Genomic DNA, 26,914 nt, shown 5'->3' with positions numbered 1-26,914 from the left:
AAACTTTTAATCAGAAAGCTGGAAGAAGTTAAAACTCTCACATGAGTCTCCTGTGTTCCAGGTTGCTAGAAACAGTTCTTGGCTACATCAATGCTGTAGCACAGTCCATGGAGAGAAATGCAGACAAGCTAACTGGGAAGTTCTGGCGAGCACTCCTCAGTAAAGCTTACGACATGCTGGACAAGGTGGGCATTTATTTCTCTCCATCTTCTGTGTTTTGTTGCTGTGCTATATCATTGTCAAGTTATTTATCAGAAAGTTTTACTTTAAGAATAAAGTTAGCGATACCTTCTCTTAATAGAATGCAGCTCAGATTTTTCTTGGAAAAGAATTTGATGCCTAGAGATCATTTTACCTGAAAAAGTTGCTTATCTACTGATTATGAGATTGTGTATCTCAGTAAATTTAAAGCATTAGCTTTAAATGTTGAGTCATATCCTACTGTATAACGTTCCAGTTTATTCAAGTGGAATAAATGATAACCTAATAGGTGGAGTGTGTAGTTCATCAGTAAAATCACTGGCCAGGACCACTGTTTAAAATTGAGCTGAGTTGCTTATCTATGTCGCATTGAGCAGTTAGCTTAATGACAGCATCCTCTTTTGGTGTTGTGTGTTTGATAAATGTGGTTAGTCATGCCTCCCTGAAACGTGAGTGTAAGAACTAGATAAGAATGGGTGTGTGCAATCGCCTCATACTTTGAAGGTGTGCAGCGAGTGGAAGTCTGTCTTAAATGATTCATCTTCCCTTTTGTGTTTTATATTTTCCTCTTTTGTTAAATGTGAACCTGCTGTTTAGGTCAACGCCTTGCTGCCCACAGAAACCTTCATCCCCGTGATCAGAGGACTGCTAGAGAACCCACTGCCGTCTGTTCGCCGGAAAGCTTTGGATCTTTTGAACAACAAGCTACAGCAGAAAACCTCCTGGAAGAAGAAAATTGTAAGTGAAGACTACTAGAGACCCATTACCCAGTCCTTGCTTCATCAGAGCTGCAGTTAACTCCTTGTAGTTTCTCTAATGGTACAGTTCAAATAAGTATGTTATTATCCAATAATGCTGTGCTGCCTGTGTGTTTAAATGTGATATGAACTCTGGAGCACTATGTATGTGTTATAAGAGCTATTAGAGTGGAATTGCAACCAAATGGAATTCTTGCTTAATATTGACCACATGTTGCCTTAACTTTGGCATGATTCTAGTCCTTTTTCACTCCAAACTGGTAGAGTGCTTTATATAAATACAGAATTGACTGCAAGCACATGCATTCATTTATTCGTAAGTAACACAAGTGGGGCGATGGTTGCTTGTGTATAATCATATGGCTTAGGACTTCGTGGTCTGATCTTCATTTAAGCAATCTCAAGCAGTAAAAATGGACAGAAGACTAGCATTTCTTTGCAGCTTTAATTGTTTGGGAATTCTGGCTGTCTTCCTCAGATTTACCATTTCCTCGACCTGGTCCCCGTCCTCGTGGCCATGGTGAAGCATAAAAGAAAGACGTTAGAAGATCAACCAATAAACAGACAGACAGCTCTGTATACCTTAAAGCTCTTATGCAAGAATTTCGGTGCAGAAAATCCAGAGCCTTTCGTCCCGGTGCTGCACACCACTGTGAAGTTGATTGCTCTGGGCGCAAAGGAGGAGAAGAACGTCCTGGGCAGTGCCCTGCTATGCGTGGCCGAGGTGGTCTCCACCCTGGAAGCCCTGGCCATCCCTCAGCTCCCCAGGTACGCCGAGGGGACCTGGGGCAGGACCGCTGCACAAGGTTTCTGCTACCAACTGGGAAGTAAAACCTTAGTGACTTTTTTTTTTGCCCGTTAGAAGAAGTTTCATAAAATTCGATTTGTTAGAGAAGTGATCTTTTCTTCAAACTGGAGAACACAGCATTCTCATTTACCTTTATGGCGTGTGTTGGCCCGTTTCTGCTCCCCTTGGACCAGCAGTCCTGGGAAGCAGTGGCGACAGCACCGTCTCATGAAGGAGCCCTTCCATGGTCAGGCCACGACTGGCCCGTGCCGGCCACGCTGGGAGTGGCCACTCCTGGCTGTCTCGCTGGCTGTGCAGCCTTGCCAGGGTTACTTAGCCTGTAGGGCTTTGCCACCTACAAACCGAGACAGTGCCTGTCTCATGGGGTAATGATGGGGCAGTGCATGCATGGCTTTTTGTTTTTTTGAGATTAAAAAAAATTTTTAATTGCATAGATTGCTATTTTCATAAAATACAGTAAAAATAACTAGAAAAATGAAATAACACAGGCACACAAAATTTCTTATTACTATTAGAGTCACAGACATAAAATTACTCTGCCCAACTGCTATAAATGTTTAAGAGCTTGCTGTCTCCTTACTTACTCTTTGTAGACCAGTAACAGTTTTTTTTTGGTCTTTTTTTTTAATTGGAGTACAATTGCTTCCATGCTTACCTGACACGTAGCAAGTGTTCAGCTGAAAGACATTGTCATGTTTTAAGTAAAGTGATACTGAGTTGGTACTGTGGGCCCTGGGAGAGCTCTTGCTCTTGGGAACATGAAATGTATAGCTGTTTCATGGGCTCGGACGTCAGAATGAAAGGGGCACGCATGGCGGTTTGGATTTTTTCATGGTGACTTCTGCTCTGTCTTCCATTCTCCGTTTGTGCTTTAAGTTTTGAAACTTGTGTCCTTTCTTTCCAGCCTGATGCCGCCACTGCTGACAACCATGAGAAGCACCCGCGAGCTGGTCTCAGGTGAAGTCTACCTGCTCAGCGCCCTGGCAGCCCTGCAGAAGGTGGTCGAGACCCTGCCGCACTTCATCAGCCCCTACCTGGAAGGGGTCCTGTCGCAGGTGAGTCAGTGACCACAGTAGGGGAAGGGAAAAGTTAGAGATTCGATCATTTTATTTGTGCCTGAAGCTTTCCATTTGGCATGGAGACTCTTATTCTGACAAGATGTGCTTCTTACCAAATGTGTGCCTTTCTCACTTTCGCTGTCCCCCCAGTTCAGTCATGAGGTTGGTATGGGCGTTGCTTTGTCAGGAGACTCTTTCTTTCTTTGATTTTGCAGGATGTATTTTACTGCTTTCTTTTCCTGTGAGCTTTTTGGACTTGGGCTGATAGAGCTTCTTGTGGAAATGGGCATGACTGCTTTGTTCCTAACATGAGGGTTTCTTGACCCTACGGTGTCTTTCAGAGTGGAATGCCTGTGCTGCAATTCAGACAGTGGGCCATTGGCATTTCTAGCCAAATGAAAATGCCTGAGAATGGCCCCCATCTGTTGTGTTGTGTTGATCACTGGCCATTTATGAGGTTAGGAGCCTTAGCTGCTTGGACGCAGATGACTTGATTGATTCACATACTTTCTAGCCACACCTTGAAAGTAGACGTCATGAAGAAAGGGACGTCTGCATCTGAGCAGCTTTCTAGATTCTTTAGCAAAGAACGTAGCTTTCGTCATGGTCCCTGGATCCTTGTCCTCTTAAGATCACTGTCCTGAGCCCTGCCCTCTGTCCTGCCTCCCACCATTTGCCTGCATCCCTGACTCCTCCCTGGAAAGAGGCATCTGTCCGTTTTCTTCCATTTTAATTTACATTAAATATTAAAAATAAGTCTTTATTTTTATTTATTCTTACGTTTGGGGTTGGTGCATGAGGAGTTCTGTGTGAGGCTAAGTGCACTGAGCGTTCCCAGTCACTGGCACGTGGACCGGCTTCTCCATCCTCACCAGGACTTTCTGTGCGTGTGTAGACAGATGCTCTCGGTGAGGACCTGTGGTGGCCTTAATGGTGGTGGTTATTTCCTACAGGTGATTCACTTGGAGAAAATCACTAGTGAAATGGGTCCTGCCTCCCAGGCTAATGTCCGTCTCACGTCCCTTAAAAAGACACTGGCTACCATGCTGTCACCCCGAGTGTTACTGCCAGCCATCAACAAGACATACAAGCAGATTGAGAAGAACTGGAAGGTTAGACTGTATGGGGTATTAGACTTCGGAGGATGGAGATGTGGTACTTAAATTTTAGATTTTCACTTAAAAGAAGAATATGGTTATTTAATGCCATTACAGATGTATTAATGAACTCTAGGAGTATTAAAAACGGGCACATCTCCTGTGTGTTTTCAGAATCTCATGGGCCCGTTTATGAGCGTCTTGCGCGAGCACATTGGGGTGATGAGGAAGGAGGAGCTCGCCTCCCACCAGCCCCAGCTCACCACGTTCTTCCTGGAGGCCCTGGACTTCCGCACCCAGCACGCTGAGGTAGGCATGTTTCCACCCGCCTGTCCTGAAGGTACCACCTAGCTCAGAGCCAGAGAAAAGTCTAGCTTTGTAACCTGTTGTACCTGCCAGAGTTAGACCTAGATGTCAGTACTCTGGCTAATAAATTAGCTCTTCTGTTTTTAGAATGATCTGGAGGAAATCGGAAAAACGGAAAATTACATCATTGACTGTCTCGTAGCCATGGTGGTCAAACTTTCTGAGGTCACATTCAGACCCCTGTTCTTCAAGGTGAGGTTTCTTCCTCCACTTCTCTTACTCACATATCAGTCACAAGATCCATAGAAGAAACTAATATTACTCTATCTTTTTAGCTATTTGATTGGGCTAAGACTGAGGATGCTCCCAAGGACAGGCTGTTGACATTTTACAACTTGGCAGATTGCATTGCTGAAAAATTGAAAGGGCTTTTTACCCTGTTTGCTGGTCACTTAGTGAAGCCTTTTGCTGACACCTTGAACCAGGTGAACATCTCCAAAACAGGTAGGTAGTGGCCTCTAGGTCAGTTGGCACGCTTGCTCTGTGTACATTACACCAGGAATAGTAAGGAAGATATATTTCTTACTTGATAGTCAGTTGTCAGACACTGTTTTAGCATGTTATTAATTGGTGCTTCCCTGGTGACTCAGACAGTAAAAGAATCTGCCTGCGATGTGGGGGATCTGGGTTCAATCCCTGGGTTGGGAAGATCCAGCCTAGAGAATTCCATGGACAGAGGAGCCTGGCAGTCCATGGGGTCGCAAAGAATCAGACATGACTGAGCAACTTTCACACACACACTATTAATTTACTCACTCGGGAGAAAGAATAAAGGTTCATTTCTTTGCTTCTAGAATTAACTCTAAAACATTAAAATTGATTTATTCTTTAATACTAATAACAAGCAGTCCATTTGCCAGACTAAGCAATCTTAACAACCAAGAATGTTAACAACTCTAAAAGAGTGAGCCAGTCCCCTGAGACGTCTATTTTCCTTCATCCTGATTGATTTCTAGATCATTTTAGAAATACCCCTCTACTTATAGTTCTTATAATAGTGATTTGAATTTAAACACTGGAGATTTGAAACTCAGCTTTTTTTGGTTTTGTTTCCATTTTTACTCTCCCCAATCTACAGATGAAGCGTTTTTTGACTCTGAAAACGATCCTGAAAAGTGCTGCTTGCTACTACAGTTTATTCTGAACTGCTTATACAAAATCTTCCTGTTTGACACCCAGCATTTTCTAAGTAAAGAGAGAGCAGAAGCCTTGATGGTGCCCCTGGTGGATCAGGTAACCAGTGGAACCATTTGCTGTTAAAAGTTGGGACAGTCAGTGGTACGTGCCTGCAGGGTTTATGTTGACCAGAACCACAGTTTGCTGGGTTTTCTTCTTTTTATGAAATTTTAATTTCAAAATTGATTTCATGTTTCTCATGAATGTAACTGTCTTCACAGTGGCATTGACTGAGTTTTTAATTTTTCAAATAAAAGGCATGATTAAGGTCTATTAAATTTTTAATTCTTAAAAACTGAGTTTCTTGAGTGTGTGTAAGGGTTTGGCTGCTCTTCTCTCAGTTTCTGCAGAGGAAAAGGGGCGATGCCATAGGCTGTGATTCCATTTGAGTTCCTCGCAGGTGGTAGATTTGCTCTAGAGAGTAATAGAATAAGTAGTACCTGGTTTTTGAGCCTGCTATTAGGAAGGATAGTAAAATACCATATACGTTGAGTATTTTTTTCAAACAGCAAGAGACCCACTGCTCAGTCCTTGTCTCACTGTCAACAGCTGGAAAACAGGCTTGGAGGCGAAGAGAAGTTCCAGGAACGGGTGACAAAGCACCTGATACCGTGCCTTGCGCAGTTCTCAGTGGCCATGGCCGATGACTCGCTCTGGAAACCACTCAACTACCAGATTCTGCTGAAGACGAGGGACTCCTCACCCAAGGTCAGGCGCAGTGGTGCAGCATGGATGCTGTGCGCTTGGCACCCGTGGCCACGGCCGCAGGACCTGCACTGCTGTGTTTAGTGCCGGGGGTTGGCCTGTGTCAGGCAGAAGACTGAACCTGAGAAATCTGAATTCCACTTACAGGCCATTTATAAACAGCAGTCCTTCCCACGCCCATGGTGTGTTAGACAGGACCACTAAAATGCTTTATACTTTTAAATACTGTAAAGACTTCAGTTCCTCGTGTTTTCTTAAGCACCATTTACACGTCAGTGTACTCCCAGACACATGCTGTGTTTGTCCACAGACTATTCCTTTGAGTTAGAGCAGTGTATTATCCTGTTGTATACACATCTCTGGCCTAGGACTTTGTGGAATAACGTGCATCAGCATGGGGCAGTGATGTGTGGAGGTTTGAAGTTTTCAAGCTGTCCTAGTGATGGATCACCATTTCGCAAGCTGATTATGACACTGGAATTTCAGTGGATAAAACAGACTGAAGCAGAATTTTATTAATAGATTTATTGGTTGAAATTCACAACATTTAGTTTTTTGGAAGTAATGGAAACCATGAGGCTCTTCCAGTGTACCCCTACATTTTAAATTGTAGGTTCTTACAAAGTTTCTGCATTAGATTTATTGTAACATGTTTTGATTGTACCAGATCAGGAAAATCCTGATTGAACATAGGCAGTTACAAATGTTTTTTAAACATCTCACTTTGCTGTATCCAGATATTCTTTAAATTACCCCAAACCAGAAAGAGGACTAAGATGGCTTTTGTTTCAGAGTGAATGACTAAGGCTTTTGTTTCAGAGTGAATGACTAACAAAGCAAACAGCTGCTTGGGTTCCTTGTCACAGACAAGACATGTAAGCAGCACTTCAATCTTTAAGTTCCAACACTAGGACATTTATGACACAGTCAGTGTCTTCTGGTCAGGCTGAGGAGGGTGCAGCCCCTCACCCCACCACATGGTGACCCCAGTCGGGGTTGAGGGCAGGAGTCCTGCCTGCAGTGGCTGGGGACACACGCCCGCCAGGTGGGCATCAGCCAGGCCAGCCAGCAGCTCCAGTGCAGTCACATTTGATGACACACTCCAATTTGCATGTGGCTTTTTTTTACTGTTTTTGTTTAAGGAAAATGTTATTAAAAAAAAAACATTCAAATGAAAGGCCTGCAGTACTAGAACACAGATTGAAAGGCTGTGACTTACAAGGTTGCCCATGTTATTAAACAGATCTCAAACTGTTAAATGAACTGGTATGCTAAGATGAAGCTTGAATGGAGAGTGAAATAACAGTTTAAGATTCAGAGCATGTCTCAAGTTAGATCATAAATTAACAAACAGAGCTATAATAGTTCTTTGGTTTTTAAACAATGATTCTTCATCTTTTCAGGTTCGATTTGCTGCTCTGATAACTGTGTTAGCACTGGCTGAAAAACTGAGAGAGAATTATATCGTCTTGTTACCAGAATCCATTCCGTTCTTAGCTGAATTGATGGAAGGTAATTCCCAAACTTCTAAGAAGTAATTAAACCTCTGTAGGAATGTGCCTAGTGGGAACGCGCATTTGGAGAAACTGTGATGAGCTCTTGGCTCCAGCACTTTGCCTGGAGGCTGAGCTCCTGTTTTGAGTGGGGTGGAGGGAACAGTTAGAAAGCAAACACCTCCTCCTCATTTGAGATTTGTTTACAGCATAATCTTACTGTCTTTACCTTTGTGTTTTTTGCTGATGGTACAGACTATAATGTTGTTTTGCTTTAACCTCATACATGACTATGATTGAATATTTTGGTCCACAGATGCAGGGTTATTATATCAAAACATCCAGTGCCACTAAGGATACAGTGGAGTAGCACTGTTAATGCCCCGCACTTACTCTGTACTCTGTGTGGATGAGCTCATTAATCCTCACCAGGCACATGCCCTTAGCCCTTTTTTTTTTAAATAAAGGAAAAAACTAGAGGCTCTGACAGGATTAACTAATCTGATAACAAGTGTGACAGGTGGAACTGGGGTTGAAGTTCAGGTTTGTGCAGCTCTGCACACAGAGCAGAGTGAGCATGGTACTACCATGCAGCCCAGGAAGTAGTACAGATACGAGCAGGGGTGGCGGAGGCAAGGACTGATGCTTTCACGCTGGCGTTCACTGCGCATCCCAGCCAGGTGCCTGCGCCTTTGTTCCCCCGCCGCAGGCGGGGCTGTATGAATGACTAAACAGAGCAGCATTGCGAGGTGTCTGGAATGTTCATTTGTGCACCACTGTTTGGGGTCTTTGTCTGCTTCCCTAGTCTAAGACCGTAAGAAGGGGAGGCAGGCAGGAAGGAGAAAGGCAGGAGGGACTTCAGGATGGCTTCCGCCTCAGCACTGTGCTCACTTCTCTCCTGACTCAGGGACTCAGCGAGAGCAGGATGTGCAGACCAGGCTGACGAGAACCGAGGCAGGAAGACTGACCTGATTTTTTTTTTTTTTAGATGAATGTGAAGAGGTAGAGCACCAGTGCCAGAAGACCATCCAGCAGCTGGAGACCCTCCTGGGAGAGCCTCTCCAGAGCTACTTCTGAAACCCTGGGTTCGGGTGTTTCGTACTCTGGTCAGAGATCAGACCGCTCTTTCATGTCTTTATTCTGGGTGTTCGGGACCATGTTACTTTTGGTGCCTTAACCCTGCTTGGACTTCTTTACAAAATCCCCTCCTGATCTATGCGACCACAGAAGCCTTTCCTGCCAGTTGTACAGAATCTACAGAGAGTAAATGATACGTGGTATTTTTATACAGACTGCTGTGTTTGTTTCAGCATTGACTATGTGTGTAGTGTGTGCTCAGTTGCTCAGTCTTTGGGACCCTTTGGACTGTAGCTCGTCAGGCTTCTCTTTCCATGGGATTCTTCAGGCAAGAATACTGGAGTGGGTTGCCATTTTCTCCTGCAAGGGATCTCCCCAAGCCTGGGGATCAAACCCAGGTCTCCTGCATCACAGGTGGATTCTTTTACCAATAAACCATCGGGGAAGCCCCAGCACCTATTACAGTCTCTCTTGATTGATGTTACTGTCACTACATACATGTTTAATGTTAGCATTCAAAGCTAACCTGCATTTGGACTATAAAACCTGAATGTTCGTGGTAAAGGAATAGCTTTTGCATGGTATCCATGTCAGGGATTTCACTCAAAGCAGCTCTTTACTTTAAGAAAATGACAGTTAGCACCCAACAAGAATGCTTTCAGCCCTGAAGCCACTGGATTTTTACTTTTCGTTCTGGGTGGATAACACTTCAGTCTTAATTTTTGTGTGTGCCCCACAGAGCAGGTCGTTCTGGAATGCATCTTCTACTCTGGACTGTCCTTTATCCTTCAGTCTCTTGGGGATAGGGTGGGGTGGTAGAGGCAATAGACTGTTTACAGAACCACCACACCCAATGATCCTACAAATAGCCAGGGCCTTGAAACACTCGGTGGCAAGAAGGAGCCCCTCCAGTTAGATGTGCTCACATTTCCACTGGCAGTTAACCAAGAACTGAGGAGTAAAGTAAGTAAAAGAATTTTTTCAAAGCTTTAACGTTCTCTCTACACCATGTCATGGTGAAGCTAGAAAGTGAACACTCAAGCAGAATTAAATCTGCCTTTATTTTGTTGAAGACATTAATTGATGCCTTTAAAATTTTTAAGGCATCTAAGAACTGTTCCATAGCTTTGTTAAAGTCTGAAAGCCCTTGATCTAATTTAATATAGAAATTTAGTGTGGAATTGTGACAAGCAGAAGGCTGGTTTGCGTCTGGAGACAGAGCTTGCTAGGAGTGCGTATTTCTCTTTAAGAAATGTCACAACAGGATTTATTAATAAATGGTAACAGCTTATTTTCTACAAATGATCTTAAGATTTTATATTTACTCTATCAAAGAACTCTTAGTACTGTCCACATAAAAGGAAAACGTACTGTGGTTAAGAATTAAAGAAAACAAGGTAAGGGGGCTTTTCTTTTTTTCTAAGTGGTCCACAGTTTCTGCCATCTGCCAGGCCCTCTGATGTTCTTTTCTGAAGGAAAAAAATAACCCTGGGGAGTCTAGACCCTTCTTGCCTTGTACAGCTTTCCCAACATCCCTACCTCCACTATTTTTTTTTTTTTTTTGAGTTTGGTGAGACTCCACATAATAAATTAACATGAAAAGATGGAAAAGAATTAAGTGCTAAAAGCGTCCACACTGAGTACCTTTAGGAGTAAGATTGGTAATAGTATTTTCTGCAATATATGGATACAAATAATATCTAACCACAAACTGTTACGAAAATATCCCCAAATCCTGGCAGAATTCAGCCCAGCAATTTAACATGATAAAATGATGCGACGGATTTAGCTTTCTCCCTCCCCCACTCACAAACTTCTGAAATTCCCTGTAACAAGATCTGACCTGTAAGAATTCTACAAAGAACTTCTGCCAAACTTGCTTCAAAGAATAATAGACAAAAATTACAGAAATGCAACAGTTTAACTTGCTGATACAGGTCCTGATTTTAATCACTAAAAGCAGAACAACGTTTTGATCTCCGTCACTAACGATGACGGACCCGTCTTCAGACAGCGGAGGCAGTGCTGGTCGCGCTGACCAGCGGCAGAATGCCAGCGCCTCTCCACTTGACTGGTCTCGGCTGCTGCAGTTTACTGATGGGGCCTGCTTTATAAACAGCCATTAAATCTGATCTTGACACTGCTTTGTTACCCACAGACATTTTACAGATTGAGACCGTCTCTTGTCTACCTTACACTCTCTGTAGAGTATGTGCATAGGAGACCTCTGGCTCACTCGAAACTCCAATATTCTAAAATATGCATTTACTGGTACAGAAATCAGTGGCCTTGAGACTGACGTCAAGTTAATTTCAACACCATTTGGTTCAGTTTTGCTTTGCTTTTTGCCTTTATCATTGTGCTGTGTTTAGAGTTCAAAGTGTTAATCATTTGGTAATGCTTCCAGCTCGCAGAGCTAGATATTTATCATGCTAAAGAAAATCTCCAGACATAAATCAACATCAAACCTCCCAATTATGGGATACAATCAAACCCTGAGCCAGCACTGGAGGAAGTGTCACCTATAAATTTGTGCCCTTAGGAGACTTAATAGAATAATCCTTCTAAGTCCCTGGTGAGTCCAGTGCGTGAAGGAGCAACAGTGGCCCAGAGCTTGGCAGAACAGGGAATGTACGCGCCCCACTGTATCCCTGGCTCCCAGCACACGTGGAAAGATAAATGCTCAGTGCAGGCTGGCTTTCTCTGTTGCAGTGGGCACTTCCTAAATACTTGCTGAATGCAAAGCAGGTTTACAAGAGGCAGTCAAGGTGCAGAGGAGAGCAGGAGAGCCTGTTACAGTAATGGCTGTGACTACTGTGGCATCAGTCTTCTCACTCGGCTCGGCAAGTCGCGCAGCAGGGACTAAGGACACCCAGCGGGACTTAAGGACTTTAACAATGTATAGAAAGCATGTCATGATAGAGGCATTTTACCAAGGCCAGTGTTACCAAGGTCATGCTGTATTTCAGCATTTACAGCCCTCGTGTCGGCTACCAGCTCCGCACTTCCAGTAAGTGGATGTCGCCATCGATCTCCAGCGTGTCGACTTTACTCAGCTCCTTAAACCTGTGCTTGTACTCCAGGCTGTGGACACCATTCACCGCGACTTTGAATTCTCTGGCGTCACAGTAAATTATCATCTGGAAGGAAAGCACACACGAGGGTTCCCCAGGCTTTAGAAGGTTTTGTGTCTTGCACACAGAGTGTTAAAAAGTACACCATTTAGTTCTTCTCCCAGCCTGCCAGCGCTGACACCCTGCCACGGTTTCTAAGCTCTGACGAATGCGTATCTGGTGGTGGCACTTTCTGCCTTGTCCCACTCAGGGAAGTGGCTCTCACGTGCCTGGAACCTCACCATGGCCTGAGGCCCGCTGGTCGCTCGGTCCCCCGCTCCTGCCCCGCATGCACCCACTCCTGCCCCGGCTCTCAGTGAAGTGGGAAGTCGCCTTCCTCAAGACACATGGGAACTCAATTGAAGGAGAGAGAGCTGCTTCTTGCCATGGGCTAGGAACCCAGGGGCTTCGGTCCTCACTTCTCTGCCTCAAACTTGGGTTTGGGGCAGCTCAGAAAATACTAAATCCCAGAGGGTTAGGGCAGCTGGAGGGGACTGCACAGCTGCCTGGTGACTCTGATTCCCACCCCCACTCAGCACACTGTTTCTGTAACGCTGGTCAAAGCTCCTTGTTCTATGAACCTCTGCATTCTGGCAGAGATGCAGTTCAGAGTCATCACTGGTATTAGCCCTTCAGAGTTAACAGAAGAATCTGCAGTCCTTTTAAATCTCTCGTCCACCTCAACCTATTCCCTGCTACCATCCCCCGTGCCAGTCCAGCCACTCACTCCACCCCGTCTCCACCCTCACTGAACAGCCCAGCAGGGCGAGTCCACGCTCTCCCCTCGCGCCCTGCCTCTGCCCCAGAGGCAGACAGAGGCACAAAGTCTGGATCCTCAAAGCAGCAAACTGAGTGTCTTTTTTCTTTTGATACAACTAGTAGAAATGACTGCTGGGGGAGATTAGTAAGGCGGAAATTCCACGGATAACAGCAGTAACTGACACAGATGAAGGCAGAAGGGTGATGCAGAGAACTGGGGGAGCTATCCGTGACTGGGGGTCCTGTGCCCACAACGGTGGAAACCCCAGTTTGAACCAGGCAGAAAGACTTCTCTGGTGAACATTTAACAATCTCCACAGAACAGAGGACACACCACCCCAACAAGCTCAGAAGGGAAAACAGGCTGGTGTTAGGCAGACACTGTGAAAAGTTTCTATGGGACATCAGAGCAAGTGGAGAGCCAGCATGTTAACAATGGGAGATAAGTGGCCCACAGCCTGCTGGACACGGTACTGTGCCAACTGAATTTATAAAAAACAAGAGCTCACAGATAAAGTTAAAGAACCGAAAGACATTTTTAAAATGAAAAAAATTAGCCCCACGAAAAACCACAATGATCCAACATGACGTCAATTCCCCTTCCTGAAGTAGAAGACCAGGAAAAGACTATTTAAGAGAATTTATTATTGTCCTCTTTCATACTAATGCAGTACTCCCAAACTTGGGGCTCAAACGGGTCAAAAAAGAAGACACCAGTTCCCAGTCATCAGACACAATCCTCGACCTTCTTCCAGAGCGCCCACCGCTCCTTCAGGGAACCCACGTCACCCACACGCCGACACCTGCCAAGTGAGCAACCCTGGGGCCGCGCTTCCCACCTCCAGCGACTTGTCCATATGTCCGCAACATCTGAAAAATGCAGTGTACCCACATCCTTCTGAATCCCAAACCAGTATCCATCACTTTCAGGAGCCTGTGCTTGGCTCATTTCTGTCTGTTACTCCACACACACCAGGGCATGCCTTAGACTGGAACTTATTAATAAAACTAGTGTCAAATTGCCACCTTTTATTCAGCCTGACGTTCATGCTTTCACCAACTCTGAGGAGTCTGGCAAGCTCCAATTGTCTACAGCACGTGACAATTTAAAATGCGGAGGCATGACCAAAATCAGTGACCCTCAGCGACCACATGAGGAGTCAGTCACGTGAGCTAGTGAGGGTACCCAGCCAACCACGTGGTATCCGACACATCGAGGAGACTGGGCTCAGCAGCCTGGAAGCACACCTGGGGAAAGGCTGTGCTGTGATACTCCACCTCTGGGGGCTCAGGACTACACGCCTTCAAGTCCTGGTGGTCTAAATGTGTCTTTCTCTGAAGGCACACAAGCAGGATCGCTTTAGAAAGTGCTGCCACCTCAGCTGCATGTCACCAAGGCGACAGGGCAAGGAGTCTCGGCTCCCATGTCCTCGTGGTCACTTAGGGTTCAACATGTTACTCAGCCCTGAGACCAGGTTCCTGTTAAAATTCCTATTAACTAATAGGGGCTACACAGAAACTGTCATCATGAAAACAAACATTGGATAATTCCAGTGTAAATAATGTGGCACTCGACTGGCTTGGCCGTTTGTGCTGATTACCTATGTTACAAAATGGCATTCAAAATAACAGTCTCCAGCTAAACAAAACCACACACAAGCTCCCCATATTAAGCTGTACTTGATTTAAATAGTGAAAGTCACTCAGTCGTGTCCGACTTTTTTTGGCCCCATGGACTATCAGTCCATAGAATTTTCCAGGCCAGAATACTGGAGTGGGTAGCCTGTCCCTTTTCCAGGGGATCTTTCCAACCCAGGGATTGAAACCAGGTCTCCCACATTGCAGAAGGATTCTTTACCAGCTCAGCCACCAGGGAATCCCAAGAAGACAAGAGTGGGTAGCCTATCCCTTCTCCAATGTATCTTCCCGACCCAGGAATTGAACTAGGGTCTCCTGCATTGCAGGTGGAGTCTTACCAACTGAGCTATGAGGGAAGCCCAGGATGGACAATTTATCCTACCCCTACCCCCAGGATTCTTTTTCCTGTACTGTTTTCAAAGAAGATAATCATCTCACCTCAAAGTACATCCCAGGACTAAAAGGGAAACAGGTAATATTTCTCTCTTCTTCTCCCCAGGCCTCCTGAAGAAAAGAATTTCTTACAAATGCTTTCACATTCAGGCGTGGGTTCAAGTGGAGAGCAATATCCTTGGATTTTCCTGACAGCAGATCAACAGTAAAGCTTTTGAGAGAATTAAAGAAAAAATTAATTAGCCAAGGAAAAGAGAGGGGTGCCATTTTAACAATAAGGATTAAACTCAAAGACCCAGGAATGCCACCGAAGGTGATGTTTAAAATTGTGAGTCAGTATACCATTGGTATAAGTATGTTATTTGCAAAATGAAAATATGGAAAGCTTAAAAATCAGTGTTTATAGATCCGACTGGGAAAAAATTACTGGGTTAGAATAAGTGACCCGAAGGATCACATCTGTCACTGGAATAGGGTCCCTCCAAAGCAGAAGCTCTCTCAACATTTACAAGTATTCTGTTCTTCAAAGGGTACTGTGTGTGCTCAGTCGCGTCTGACTCTTTGTAACCCCTTGGACTGCAGCCCGCCAGGCTCCTCTGTCCATGGGATTCTCCAGGCAAGAATACTGGAGCAAGTTGCCGTTTCCTTTTGCAGGGAATCTTCCCAACCCAGGGACTGAGCCTGAGCCTTGTGCTGCCGGCACTGGCAGGCGGGTTCTTTACCACTAGTGCAACCTGGGAAAATAGCTCGCACTTCAAACTTTCAGAACTCTGCACATCTCTGGAAAAGATTGTAAGAGTAGGAATTTGTAAGTCCATGACAAGAGGAGTCCTGACAGAACTGATCTGCTCTCGTAGGCTGCCCTGCAGTTCAAGGCGAGGGCGTGCCTTGTGGACAAAAAGCCACCCTCCTGTCTAGCCACAAAAAGCCTAGGGCTCTGCCACCAACTTTGTCCTTAGCAGTCTAACTGCCTCTGGCTTTAACCGTCTTATTTTTCAAATGAAGCTTATGACGCTAGCCCGACTTGCACCTCACGAGACTGCCGTGACAGGGTAAGAGACGCACAGCCGCATCCGCACTTTCAAGGTCACTTAACGGTACTGACCCTTTGGCGTTTGTATTTACTTCTCCTTTTATGACGATGGTCCGTCCAGGGCCCATGGAGGAGTTCAACCTTGCTACGAACGGCAGAGTCTGCAAAGAAACCCCAGTCAGTGCCAGGCAACCTCAGAAAGAGATCTTGTGGGAGAACTGCCTGAAGACACCGGGACATGTTTAAAGGCCGTGACCCTGTGACCCCCGTGAAGGGACAGATGAGTCTGCCTTGGTCCCACGGGGGTCCCCGGCCGTCAGCACTGTGCCGGCTCCCAGCAGACTCTCCATGAGGCTGTTTCAGACCATGAAGTGAACGGATGTGGGGAGGGCCCTGAGCCTCCGAGTGACACTCCCTCTGAGAAGTCACCTCGGCTGGGGTCTGGCGTGTGCTCTGTGTCCAGCCTGGAGGGGAGGCGGCCGAGGCCGGGGCAGTTACAAAAACACACTCGGGGCTCAGGGACCTGCTCTCCGTCCATGACACACAATGCCAGCGCCAAGTGGCTGCTTCGGGCTTGGACTGAGGGTGGAGATTACACAACCAGCTAACTAAAACTTAACTCGTTACACAGAATTAGGAAAATTTTGGCTCTTCAAACCTTTGACAAACAGTTGGTAGGTAGTATTTTGGCGCAAGTCAAAGTGTGATTGGCCGGCGAAGCTTTGCTCTTGGTGTAGACAGTTCTGGGGACGATTTTAGAAATGTCTCCTCTATTACTAGGCTGTAGGGAAACAGTTCTGCAGTAAGGTATGGAATAAGTGAAGCTGTCTTCCAAGGTTTAAACTTCATTTCCTGGACACTCTTATAAAAAGGTTCCACATGTTATTTAGCAAAAATACTTACAAGCTGTGACTCGCCAGACTTTTGTACCTATTGAAAAAGAAAGACAAAAGGAGAATGTGTGGCAGGCAAGAAATAAACGGTATAACATGAGCAATCAGATGTTCCTGGCTGTACGACTCAGAGCCTGGGACAGCAGGGCCTGCCCAGCACTGGGCAGGGGACATGTAGGTGCCAGTGCCTTCTGAACACATGCAGGGAGCTGCAGATTGCCACGCAGGCTGCGGACAGTCTGCCTGTCCAGTTCATCGTCTGAATTCTGTAACCTCCACCGTGAGCTAAGCATTCTCCAAAGGCCACACACGGGGTCAAACATGTTTTACTTCTTTCCAGGGTGCTCCCCAGATGCTGAGATTAGAGTCTGCTTATGAACATGCTGAGATCAGTTAAGACCTCACTTTTCTCCACTAATAACAGCTAAAAGGTCTGAACTGCACTTGTTTCCATGGGGAACAAGTGGAAACGTGGAAGTTGTTTACTGATGCACTGGTTGTGCTCACTAGGTATAAACACCTCCTGCCAGCCCTACTCGGCAGTTAAGAAAGTTTTTTGTACATGAGATTGGTGGGGAGTGGTCAGATCAGAGTTTAAACAGCAAAACTTAATGCAACCGGCACCCTGAAGTATATGCCTCAATTTTCAACTTCCAGCATATTATTAAAAATGTAAGTTTTCACATTAAAAACATGTTTTCATATTAAAAATGTAAGTTTTCATATTAAAAACATAACTTAAAAAAAACTCAGCCTGCCTGCCACCAAATTTACATGGCAACTAAAAAAGACATTTTTAGACATTTTTAAACTTTAAGAGATTTAATATTTACATTTTCTTTACTTATCCCTGTTGGTTCCAGAGTAGATCCTTGGGTACTTCCTAAATCCTGAAAAAAAGTTCAGATTAATGTTTAACATCCATCAGAATTGTAAATATAATCTTCTTGACATATCAAAAAAATCATAAATGGTACTAAACATGGAAAATATGGAAATATCCAAAAAGGCAGGAACATCAGCATCCTTCTCCTACTACCAAACTGACAAAAGCTACAGAGGTAAGAACAAGTGTGAAGACTGAGTGAATGAATCAGAGTCTCGAGACTGTAATTTGTTTTACTGTTTGTGGAGGGCAGGTTAGCAATTTCAACTGGACATCCCACTGCTGGGAAACAGTTTTAGAGAGAACTACTCCACAGTACTCCCACGTCAAGGAAATATACCCCCACTCCAGCTATAAAAGGTTGGTTGGTTGTTGCATGGTTATCACTTTGGGTTTTTTGTTAGAACCATGCTAGATTTGAGATCTACAGGCAATAAAGCTCTAGTCAATGATTAGCATTCTACTAGTCCGAATATTTTGGAGAAGGCAATGGCACCCCACTCCAGTACTCTTGCCTGGAAAATCCCGTGGACGGAGGAGCCTGGTAGGCTGTAGTCCATGGGGTCGCTAAGAGTCGGACACGACTGAGCGACTTCACTTTCCCTTTTCACTTTCATGCGTTGGAGAAGGAAATGGCAACCCACTCCACTGTTCTTGCCTGGAGAATCCCAGGGACAAAGGAGCCTGGTGGGCTGCCGTCTATGGGGTCGCACAGAGTCAGACATGACTGAAGCGACTTAGCAGCAGCAGTCCGAATATTTACTTCTAAGAAATTAACACACTAGTGAGGGATATATTTACACTGTTTTCATCTCAACAGATGATGTTAGTTAAAGATGTTTCCTACCATTTCATCAGAAAATGTCACCAAAGAAGACCCCCAGACCACCCTCCCCCCCGCCCCCTATGGAAGGGCTCTCACCGAGCTGAAGCTGAAGCCCACAGAGTGAATGATGACTTTGCCGTAAATGCCCAGCGTGTCGATCCTCTCTGGGCTGATCCTGTGGGCATACAGCAGGGTATGCCTTCCATTGACAGCCACCTGAACAAACAGAAGACAACAGCCCCCTCCAATAAAGCAGTTAATAAATGAATTTTATTAATTTATCCAAGTTTAAATCTGCTGACTCAGATTTTGAGACTTTTTCCCACAGGTCTCCCCATGACACGTCTGACCAAACTGTGATGAAAGCAACCAGAGCAGACAGCACTCTTAACTTCCTCTGAGTTCTTCCTCTGACTGAGCACCAGGGACACTCTCTCCAGATGGATCACACATCGGTGAACACACGACCACATCCCCATGTGTAGCAGGCCTGTACATGAGACACCCTGGGTGCCCATGAGCCCTGGCAGAGACCTGCCCCACGACCTCATCACCCTGCTGTCCTGAGGACCAGACTCTGGAGACCACCCCGCACAAGGCAGGTGCTCCACACACATTTGGGTAATTTGCTGAATGAATGAACCCAGGCAAATGACCCAAGTTCTCTGAAATTCCTATCTGTGAGCAGGAAGCATGCGCCCTCCAGACGCTGCTGTTGGGAGGAGATGACCCCGTCCCTCTCGTGAGACTCCAGCCCAGTGCCTGACCGAGAGGGCACCAGTGCTCCGGGCTCCTTCTTCCTCCCTCCCAGATGCCAGTACACGTGTACGGAGTGTCAGGAAGACACGCAGAACACAGTATGGTCTCAGACCCCAGGGAGCTGCAAATCCCAATGGAAGGCAAAAGGCAGGCAGGAAAAAAAACCAAAGCACAACAGTACAGACAGGCGTTAAAAAAAAATGATACAGACGCAAGGACTCCAACAGCCAGAAGAGGGAGGGGTGGGGGGAGGGGGAGGTTTTGGGGAGGAGGGATGGTGGGAGCAGGCTCTGAAGGTCAGAGGGGTCTGCACCTCGGGTGGAATGTTTCCCTCTGTGCCGTCAAGTCTCTGCTCTGGGAGGCTCCACAGGCTGGAGCAGCCTCGGGACCACATTCCACCTCTGCACACACTAGGGATAAAGTGCTCAGCAGTCCTGACGATACGTGGGCTTTCTAAGATCTCCTCTGATTAGAATCTCTGGATCCTACGGGACGAGGCAGCACAGGACGGAACTGAACAACCCCCCTGGCCCCAACGACAGGATCCCATGTGTCTGTCAGTTCAGACTCCCCCACACTCAGGGTTCTAGTGCCTGCAGTTAACTCTTCATCATCAGTGTAAGCCTGAGCCAGTTCAGAACGAACTCAGTCCTGCAAGGAGAACAATCCAGCAAAGATCCAGTCACACTGGACCTGCATGGTGACATGAGCAGGGACACAGGAGCCAGGCTGTGCCCACCTCAAGGGAAGGTACCCGCCGTGCCCTACTTCTGAGGAGAGTTATAAAGCCAAACCCTTCCTCTGGATTTAGGAGATGTATGGGCGAGTTCACGTGTGTGAAGGGCTTCCCTCATGCTCACTGTCATGAGTGAGGAGTCAACCTCCACCCTCCAAAACCTGCCTGGAACTTCTCTTTCAGGACCATGATCACGATCTCGAATGACTTCTCTTTCTTGAAAGGCATGTCGTAGGTGATCTCCTCCCAGCCCCACTTCTCATTTCTCAGAGTGTTGCAGACAACGCAGTTGGCCCTTTTGAAGCGTGGATTGAAATGGAAGGCCACATCAGCTCGGGGTTTCACGCTGCTGCCACACTGCAGGTCCACCTGGAACCTGTGGAGGGAAGAGACGGGCCACGTGGGGGCTCAGGAAGGCGGCCGCGTGGAAACCCAGGCCTGCTGACCCCCGTCCACTCCGCTGCTCACCCACCAGGGGGCCGGAACGGCCCAGAATAAGCACCAAATTTCCCAGCCTCCCTGCAGGAGGGCTGACCCAGGAGTCCCAAGCTCTGCCAACGGGGTGGAAGGGAAGAATTCACAGAAAACTATAGGAAACAGCCTCAACAGTCAGTTGACATCTGTCTTCTGTCCACCCCAAATCTTCCCCCCAAAAACCACATATGGACCCAGGCAGCTACAGAAACACAACGTGAGGACCAGAGCCGCAGCTTCCAGGAACCGTGAGAAAGAAGACATCACCCTGGGACAGCGGGTGCGAGCAGGAAGGGGCTCCCACCTCTGCCAGCTCGATGGCACGGCCTTCAGCCGTCTGGGCTGTCCCCTTTAGACATCACATTCGCCTCTTATTTAAACCACTGTTACTCGGGCGTCAGTCATACAGAGCCAAGTCCAACTCCAGCTGATACTGCTCATCCAGACTTTGTGCCCAAGGCAAGCATTAGATAAAACCACCTGGACAGGTCTGAAGAGATGCTGTGCGAAAGTTACACTGTAACTAGGCCACGTCCTTGTCATCTGACCACAATTCCCTCCACTAGCTATGTTTCTAATTCTGCACACTAAAGTCAGACTCACAGCAATAAAAAATCCAAATCACCTGTATTTCAGTTTTTCATTCCAGTTTCCTCAGCACCTTGGCCAAGGCTGCTGTAAAAGCAAAATCAGCCTCAAGTATCCAGATGGTCTCTCCTACATTATTTGCTGTTGTCCCACAATCACAAAGACGCACTTTACTTGTGTTCTCATCTAACACAATGACTTTACCTGTCCGAGTCACTAGGAACATGCCCACGTAGTACAATCAACGTTCCCGGCTCCAACTGCTCAGAAATGGTCCCAACATAGGGGATGACCTAGGAAAAATAATTTTAACAAATGGTCACTTACAAAATCAAAGGACTACACTCTTAAAGGCTGCACATGAATTTGCTCAGACCCTAGCATTTTTCCAAGTCCTCAACATTCAAACAGCTGAGCAGGAACAACGTAGCTTAGAGACAGCAGGACACCTGCAAACCACTCTGGATTCTGTAGAAACAGACACATACTATTTCCAGTACTTTTTATCTGGCTGGAGTGTGTGTTCATGCTCAGTGTGTCCGCCTCTTTGTGGCCCCATGGACTGTAGCCCACCAGGCTTTGTGTCCATGGGTTTCTCCAGACAAGAATACTGGAGTGGGTTGCCATTTCCTCCTCCAGGGATCTTCCCAACCCAGGGACTGAACCCACATCTCTTGAGTCTCCTGCCTTGGCAGGCGGATTCTTTACCACTTGAGCCACCTGGGAATATCTGGCAAAGGGTTGTATGAAATGCCACACCTTGCCCCTCTGTTTTTCCTAAGGTTCCAGGGATGATCCCAACATGATGTAGGCCAGGCCAGGCCCTACTCTAGCGCTGAAGAAGACAATGACAAGCACGCACTGCCTGCAGAGAGCACTCCACTAAGCCGCTCTACCATACCTGGGACTGGGTGCCTTACCTTACCCACTGGGCTTCCACACCACACCCCCCATGGGAACCAGAGACCTGCACGGTCAGAAGGATGCACTCAGGGTGCCTGTGGGTCTCTCAAGACATGGCATCTACAGACCTCACCTGGTCCAGGGTGCAGGCCTGGGCCCTGACAGGGGTTCCCACACAGGATTCGGGTCTCCCACCTGCCCCTTCCTTACCTGGAACCCAGCATTTTTGTCTGGGGCCTGACACATGATCAGATCTTCTCACTCCCCTCCCCTGGGTGGCTCCACCATCCTCCCTGACCACTGGTTATGTGGCTGCATCTCCTGCACCCCAACCACATCCCACTTCCATCTGCAGCCTCTGACCGACCGAGACAAGCAGGCCAGATGCCAGCATACCAGCATACCGAGCTCACCTGGGTTATGACATCTATGCTAAAATTGATCAAGGTAGCTTTGACTGTCAAGAAGTAAGAAATGAAACAAAAGAGGCCGTATAATCCCATCTCAAACACAATCTTCTGTGTGAAGCTTTTTCCAGACTCCCTGGGCCAACTGAGTCAGCCCCCTCTGAGGGTCATCATGGTACTCATTACTCTGTTCCTGTGCAAACATATGCCTAGATTTTGAGCTGCATGGGGCAGGACCTAGCCATCATCTTTACACCCCCAGGACAGAGGTCAGGCGATGATCAACAATCACTTGGTGAATGAATGAGCTCTCACCATTCTGGAAACTGGGTTCTGACAGGCGTGGCAACTAAACAGCTGCTGAACAGAGTGTTGCTGCCTTAAGCAGTAGCACAAGAAATCACCAAAGCCAGTGACCATCTGGTGTCACAGCCATTGCTGGGGGCAGCGTGGGGGAGATGAACGGGGCATCAAACCAGAAAAGGAAAAATATAACAGATGTGTAGAGCATGGCCACAGCCACACATCAGACTGGATGGTTTCTGTGTATAGAGAACGTGGAAGTCTCTTGGCCACAGGCAAGAATAAACAGCAGCATCTTTCATGATGTATATCTTTTAATAAAATGAGAACCGTTTTTGTAACTTCAATTTTTTTTTATATTTTCAACTTATATTTGGGCTTCCCAGGTGGCTCAGTGGTAAAGAATCCACCTGCCAATGCAGGAGACACAAGAGATGCAGGTATGATCCCTGGGTCCAGAAGATTCCCTGGAGTAGGAAATGGCAACCCACCTCAGTATTCTTGCCTGGAGAATACAGAGGAGCCTGACAGGCTACAGTCCAAAAAGTTGGACATGACTAGCAACTGAGCACAACTTATATTTATGCAGAATATTTAATAACACAGAACTGTTAGTGAAATAATTATCAGTGAGAAAGTAGCCTACAAAACTCCATACAGTGTGGTCTCAACCAAGTTAATAATAAACATCAAAAAGGAAAGAGAAAACACTAAAGAAGTAAGCCAAAACTGTTACAACGCTTTTCTTGAGGAATGAGATTTTAATTTTCTTCTTTATATATTTGTATATTTTCCAGATTTATATAATAAGCATTTATAATGTTTATTACCACAAATTTTTTATTGTATCAGTCTGAGAAACAACTGTGCTATAAATTTGGGCCATTTGCTGTTTGTTTTCCATATTAATGCTTTCTACTTAGGAATGCACCCTAATTTATATTAATACCACTGCTGCTGCTGCTCTGTCATGTCTGACTCCTTGTGACCCCATGGACTGTAGCCTGCCAGGCTCCACTCTGTCCATGGGATTTTCCAGGCAAGAATACTGGAGTGGGTTGCCATTTCCTCCTCCAGGGGATCTTCCCGACCCAGGAAATGAACCAGGGTCTCCTGCATTGCAGGCGGATTCTTTACCTGCTGAGCCATCAGCAATACTCAACTTTTTTGGACCATATGAAGGAAACAAAAGCCCCTCAGCCCACTTACTCCCTCACAAATAGGCTCCTGTGGAAAGGGAGAAGGGTGCTGTTTTCAAGGCAATTCCAAGCTTTGAGGCTTTGATGTTTCACAAATAATTTACATAAAACAATACAACACAGACCTGAACACACTGGAGACAGTGTCATAAACTTAAGCCTTAGTCAGGTTTGGCATTAACCTGCCTGAACATCCAGCGGATTCATACTGCTTTGCCTTTTATGTCATTCATCAGATGTCTGCTCTACACCAGGGTTGGGTCAGGCAGCCTGCAGCTGGAAAGAAGTATGAGTTCCGTCCATCCAGGAGGAGCTGATGATACAGCTGGGAAGAAGTCAGATACCCTCCAAAAGATGATTAGTGGAAACCTGACACTCTGTCCAGCTGTTTGAATCAGAACCTCCTTCCAGCTGGGAAACCCTCTATCTTATGAACATGAGCCCTCATCCAAACTGTGATGAAGGCATATGATGCAGATCTGTCCGTCAGCACCCCCAGTTCAGACTCTAAGCTGGACGTCATGACAAGCAGCAGCCAGAATCCTGCAGTGCTCACTCGGGCCGAGGGGGGCAGCAGAGGCGCCGGCGGCGCCGCCAGGGCACAGAGGACGGTTGGTCCGCTGCGGGCAACAGCCCTGAGCCCGGTTTGGGCTGCTGTCTATGATGACATCAGTGACAAGCCTGGTTCTTTGGTCCAGCCTGCTGACATCACTTAATAAATTCCTTTTCTGCTCAAATTAGCAGCTGGCTTCTGTTTTTGCAACTATCAGCCCTGGCCAAGTCCGCATCTTCCCAAAAATGGGGCAGGAAGGAAGTGTTGAATAAATGCTTCAGAAAAATATATAGAGAGCTGTAACTGAGGTGGCCACAGCTGATGAATGAGGTATGATGTGACCTGGGGAAAAAGTATAGTTAGGCAGAAAGGAGAAGGAAGCCAGTTCAGGTAGAAATGTCCAGCTACGAAGGCAGAGAGGCAGGGAAAGACAAAACTTATCTGGGAGACAGTAAACAGTAAGGGAGCAGCTAAAGACAGAGTTAGAGGCGGACTTTAGACTAACAAGACAAAAGTGGGATTGGGAACAACAATCCAGTGGGCCGGGGAACATCGGGGAGGCCGCCTGGCAGCAAGTAAGCCTGGCATAGAGAGATAAGAGCCTGATCCACGCTGATGGCAGCAGACGCTGAGGGGGTGGGGGTGGGAGAAGATAAACACTGAGCTATATCAAAGAAAACTGTCTACGTGGGGCCCCCACCTAAAATGGTAAAACTGTGGAAGAAACAAATTTCAGAAGGAAGATGACGACTTTAGCTGTGAACACCCTTAGTGTGAAAGGTTGGCAAGACATCTAAGGGGAAATACACTGAAAGGAGTGGGAGACTCAGGACCAAGATTAAGGGAATGGCCAAGACTCAGCAGTCAGAGAAGAGATGATGACTTAATGGAATGAGAGATACTAGACAAACTGAGAGAGGAAGTCAGGAGCAAAGTCTCAATGGTGGTCAGTTACGGGCTGTGCAGTGTCAACACAGCAGACCTGGCTGCTGGCTTTGAAAGGCTTCCTTCCAAGAAACGTGAATTTAGGGAGAGCACCCACCACCCTAACTGAGAAGGGGGGGTTACCCACCTCAACTGTTTGTGCAAACATGATTTATGCTGAACACCTGCTTTCCTGCTGGGAGTCTGGAGTTTTGGTACCTCCTAGGCAGATGCTACGGAGAAGGCAACGGCACCCAACTCCAGTACTCTTGCCTGGAAAATCCCATGGATGGAGGAGCCTGGTAGGCTGCAGTCCATGGGGTCGCTGAGAGTAGGAAACAACTGAGTGACTTCACTTTCACTTTTCACGTTCATGCACTGGAGAAGGAACTGGCAACCCACTCCGGTGTTCTTGCCTGGAGAATCCCAGGGACGGGGGAGCCTGATGGGCTGCTGTCTATGGGGTCGCACAGAGTCGGACACGACTGACACGACTTAGCAGCAGCAGCAGCAGGCAGATGCTATCTACACAACATCTCTCAATAAAGACCACAGGTGGTGAGTCTCTAATGAGCTTCCCTAGTAGAGAATATCTCACACGGTCACAGCTAGCTGCTGGGAGATTTAACTCCATCCCCTGTGACAGCACTGGCAGGATACCCTTGAAATCCTGTTCTGATCCCCTGGACTTGGCCCCGTGTGCCTCTTCCCTTTGTGGTTCTTGCTCTCCATCCTTTCACTGGGACACATCACAGCCACGGGCATGACTGAGCTGGTGAATCATTACAACTGAGGGTATGTGGGAGACTTCAATGCAGGGAGTGAGAAAAGAAAGAAGAAAGAAGGATCTAACAGAGCAGGGCAGTCATGTCAAAGAAGTCAATTTCAAAAAGGGGATGTCTCTAACATGGAAAAATAAGGAAGACCTCACTCCTGCCTCCACCAAAAGATAATGAAATGGATATCATACTCTCTGACACAGTGATTCCACTTTTATAGATTTCTCTTGTAAAATACTAGCACATGTACACAAATTTGCACCTCCAAGGATGTACACTACAGCCCTGGAAAATCATAAATAGATCTAGCCCTTTAACAGGGGGCTGGTTAAATAAGTCACAGTACATCCACACAGTGGGCAAATTACGCAGCCACTAAAATAAGTGAGGAAACTCTATGCTGACACCTCCAAAATGTGTTAAATGGAATAAAGCACAGTATAGCACAGCTTATCCAATATGATACATGCATGTAAAGAAACAGTATACAAAAGGCGATACACACAACATATGTTCTCTCTTGGATATTCACATACAGTCTCAGGAAGGATATACAAAAACCTGGTAGAAAAGTTACCTTTAGGGAGGGTAAATGAGCACCAAGGTAGAAGGAAAATTTATGTTTTAATGAAATCCTGAAATACTGCTTGAATTTTAAAAACATTGTACATATCTTTTCTTTGTATTTTTAACATAATAATAAGGAAAAGTCATTTGAATTTGGGATAAATGAATTTAAAATTTTGAAGACAGATTAACTTCAAACTGTTGGGGGCTTGGCAGCATGGAAGGACACTGAAAGAAATGGATCCACAAAAGGGAAACTGGTTTGGAAAGAAGATGGGAGTTTTGTTTTGAACTCACAGTCCTGAAGGGCTGGCAGGGCATCTAAGTGAGCTGGAGGTCACAGAACGATATACAAACTGCACACATATTCAAAAGGTGATCAGTCAACACAGAAATAGATGAAGCACAGGCTGGAATCAAGATTTCAGGGAGAAATGTCAAT

General features: G+C 46.2%; 2 protein-coding genes across 11 annotated transcripts in view; one reads left to right on the top strand and one right to left on the bottom strand.

Moving 5' to 3' along the window:
* Positions 1-9,198, top strand: part of HEATR1 (HEAT repeat containing 1) — a 51,085-nt gene extending 41,887 nt beyond the window's left edge. For 2 of the 4 annotated variants that reach the window (XM_059882604.1, XM_059882603.1), the window contains exons 34-45: positions 62-185; positions 799-939; positions 1,438-1,727; positions 2,672-2,822; positions 3,779-3,937; positions 4,097-4,231; positions 4,376-4,480; positions 4,564-4,732; positions 5,367-5,521; positions 6,014-6,172; positions 7,573-7,681; positions 8,651-9,198. In XM_059882604.1, coding sequence (XP_059738587.1) covers positions 62-185; positions 799-939; positions 1,438-1,727; positions 2,672-2,822; positions 3,779-3,937; positions 4,097-4,231; positions 4,376-4,480; positions 4,564-4,732; positions 5,367-5,521; positions 6,014-6,172; positions 7,573-7,681; positions 8,651-8,739 — 1,786 coding nt within the window. In that variant the 3' untranslated portion in view covers positions 8,740-9,198. Of the gene's footprint in view, positions 1-61; positions 186-798; positions 940-1,437; positions 1,728-2,671; positions 2,823-3,778; positions 3,981-4,096; positions 4,232-4,375; positions 4,481-4,563; positions 4,733-5,366; positions 5,522-6,013; positions 6,173-7,572; positions 7,682-8,650 lie in introns of those variants that run through there. The other 2 variants (NM_001076448.3, XM_059882605.1) reach the window with 2 other exon arrangements.
* The window catches only part of LGALS8 (galectin 8), a 33,818-nt gene continuing 13,583 nt past the window's right edge, over positions 6,680-26,914 (bottom strand). For 3 of the 7 annotated variants that reach the window (XM_015460929.3, XM_015460928.3, XM_015460930.3), the window contains exons 3-11: positions 21,042-21,130; positions 19,941-20,151; positions 18,377-18,496; positions 17,402-17,458; positions 16,579-16,605; positions 16,334-16,456; positions 15,748-15,836; positions 14,688-14,853; positions 6,680-11,879 (exon numbers count right to left, since the gene is read on the bottom strand). In XM_015460929.3, coding sequence (XP_015316415.1) covers positions 11,730-11,879; positions 14,688-14,853; positions 15,748-15,836; positions 16,334-16,456; positions 16,579-16,605; positions 17,402-17,458; positions 18,377-18,496; positions 19,941-20,151; positions 21,042-21,130 — 1,032 coding nt within the window. In that variant the 3' untranslated portion in view covers positions 6,680-11,729. The remainder of the gene's footprint in view (positions 11,880-14,687; positions 14,854-15,747; positions 15,837-16,333; positions 16,457-16,578; positions 16,606-17,401; positions 17,459-18,376; positions 18,497-19,940; positions 20,152-21,041; positions 21,131-26,914) is intronic. The other 4 variants (XM_024986621.2, XM_005226210.5, XM_024986622.2 and 1 more) reach the window with 2 other exon arrangements.

This window comes from Bos taurus, chromosome 28 (assembly GCF_002263795.3).
Source record: "Bos taurus isolate L1 Dominette 01449 registration number 42190680 breed Hereford chromosome 28, ARS-UCD2.0, whole genome shotgun sequence".
In the NCBI taxonomy this organism is placed as follows: Eukaryota; Metazoa; Chordata; class Mammalia; order Artiodactyla; family Bovidae; genus Bos; species Bos taurus.
This window is presented reverse-complemented; position numbering and strand designations above follow the sequence as displayed.